Genomic DNA, 866 nt, shown 5'->3' on the forward strand with positions numbered 1-866 from the left:
GACGCAGCCCGACGAGAACGAGACGCGACGACTGCGCGCATGTCGATGGCGCACCCGTCATCCGGCCCGATCCAGATCCCGCTGCATCCATCGTCCACGCCGACGCAGTCGACCGTGCCGATGGTGCCACTGCCCCAAGGTCGCAAACCGTCGTACGATAGCGAGTACGACGACGCGGACCGGTACCGGCGGCATTTAGACCGCTTTGACAGCATGGAGAAGGACGACGACCAGGTATATTGTGCGTGTCCAAGAAGGTGGCATCTCATCCTCGGCTGTGTGTAGTTCATTCCTCCGCATCAAATGATCGACCGAGGCTGCTTCTCGCTCGGCATGAAGCATCACTTCAGACAAAAGCCAGGCAACATCTAGTTGCCTGCAAGCTCTCACATATATATAAACCGTTGGTAGTTGCTATTTCCTCCGTGTCCAGCAAAAATGGCGGCAACGAGATCCTCCCCTTGGCGTCCCTACGCTGAAAAAAAACGTACAGTGCCACCACCTGGCACATACAGTGTACCTCTCTCAGCGCGGACCGATCGGCTGCATCGCGGTCGCGAGGGTGGCGACTGGGTCATCCCGACGCACGCACGCCCGTACGTCATCCCGCCCAGCAGTATTTTGCCCACGGAGAGCACTGGAGCCAGCGGCCAAGCCATGAGCTCCAAGAGGCCATCATACTGCACAAAGTGATATGCTCAACGATTCCCACTACCCAACGACATCTGCTGCTTCGCTTGCAGCAGCATGAGGCTGCGGCGGAGGAGGAAGGGGCAGTGCTCGTGCCGGGTCAAGCTTGCACGAGGCGCTGCTACGTACCCCATCGTCCTCTGCTACCTCGCAAACCTGCATGTTGATGTGGTCGT

The 866-nt window shown here is 58.8% G+C and overlaps 1 protein-coding gene across 1 annotated transcript; it reads left to right on the forward strand.

The window, feature by feature from the left end:
* Positions 1 to 39: 39 nt before the first annotated feature.
* SPRG_15619 (hypothetical protein) lies at positions 40 to 372 on the forward strand (the record flags this gene model as incomplete). The annotated part of the gene is made up of 2 exons (XM_012357411.1): positions 40 to 234; positions 286 to 372. The coding sequence occupies 2 exons, from the start codon at positions 40 to 42 to the stop codon at positions 370 to 372; spliced, it is 282 nt and encodes a 93-aa protein (XP_012212801.1).
* Between the last annotated feature and the right edge of the window lie 494 nt (positions 373 to 866).

The sequence above is a fragment of the Saprolegnia parasitica genome (assembly GCF_000151545.1).
Source record: "Saprolegnia parasitica CBS 223.65 unplaced genomic scaffold supercont2.900, whole genome shotgun sequence".
Classification (NCBI taxonomy): Eukaryota; Oomycota; class Saprolegniomycetes; order Saprolegniales; family Saprolegniaceae; genus Saprolegnia; species Saprolegnia parasitica.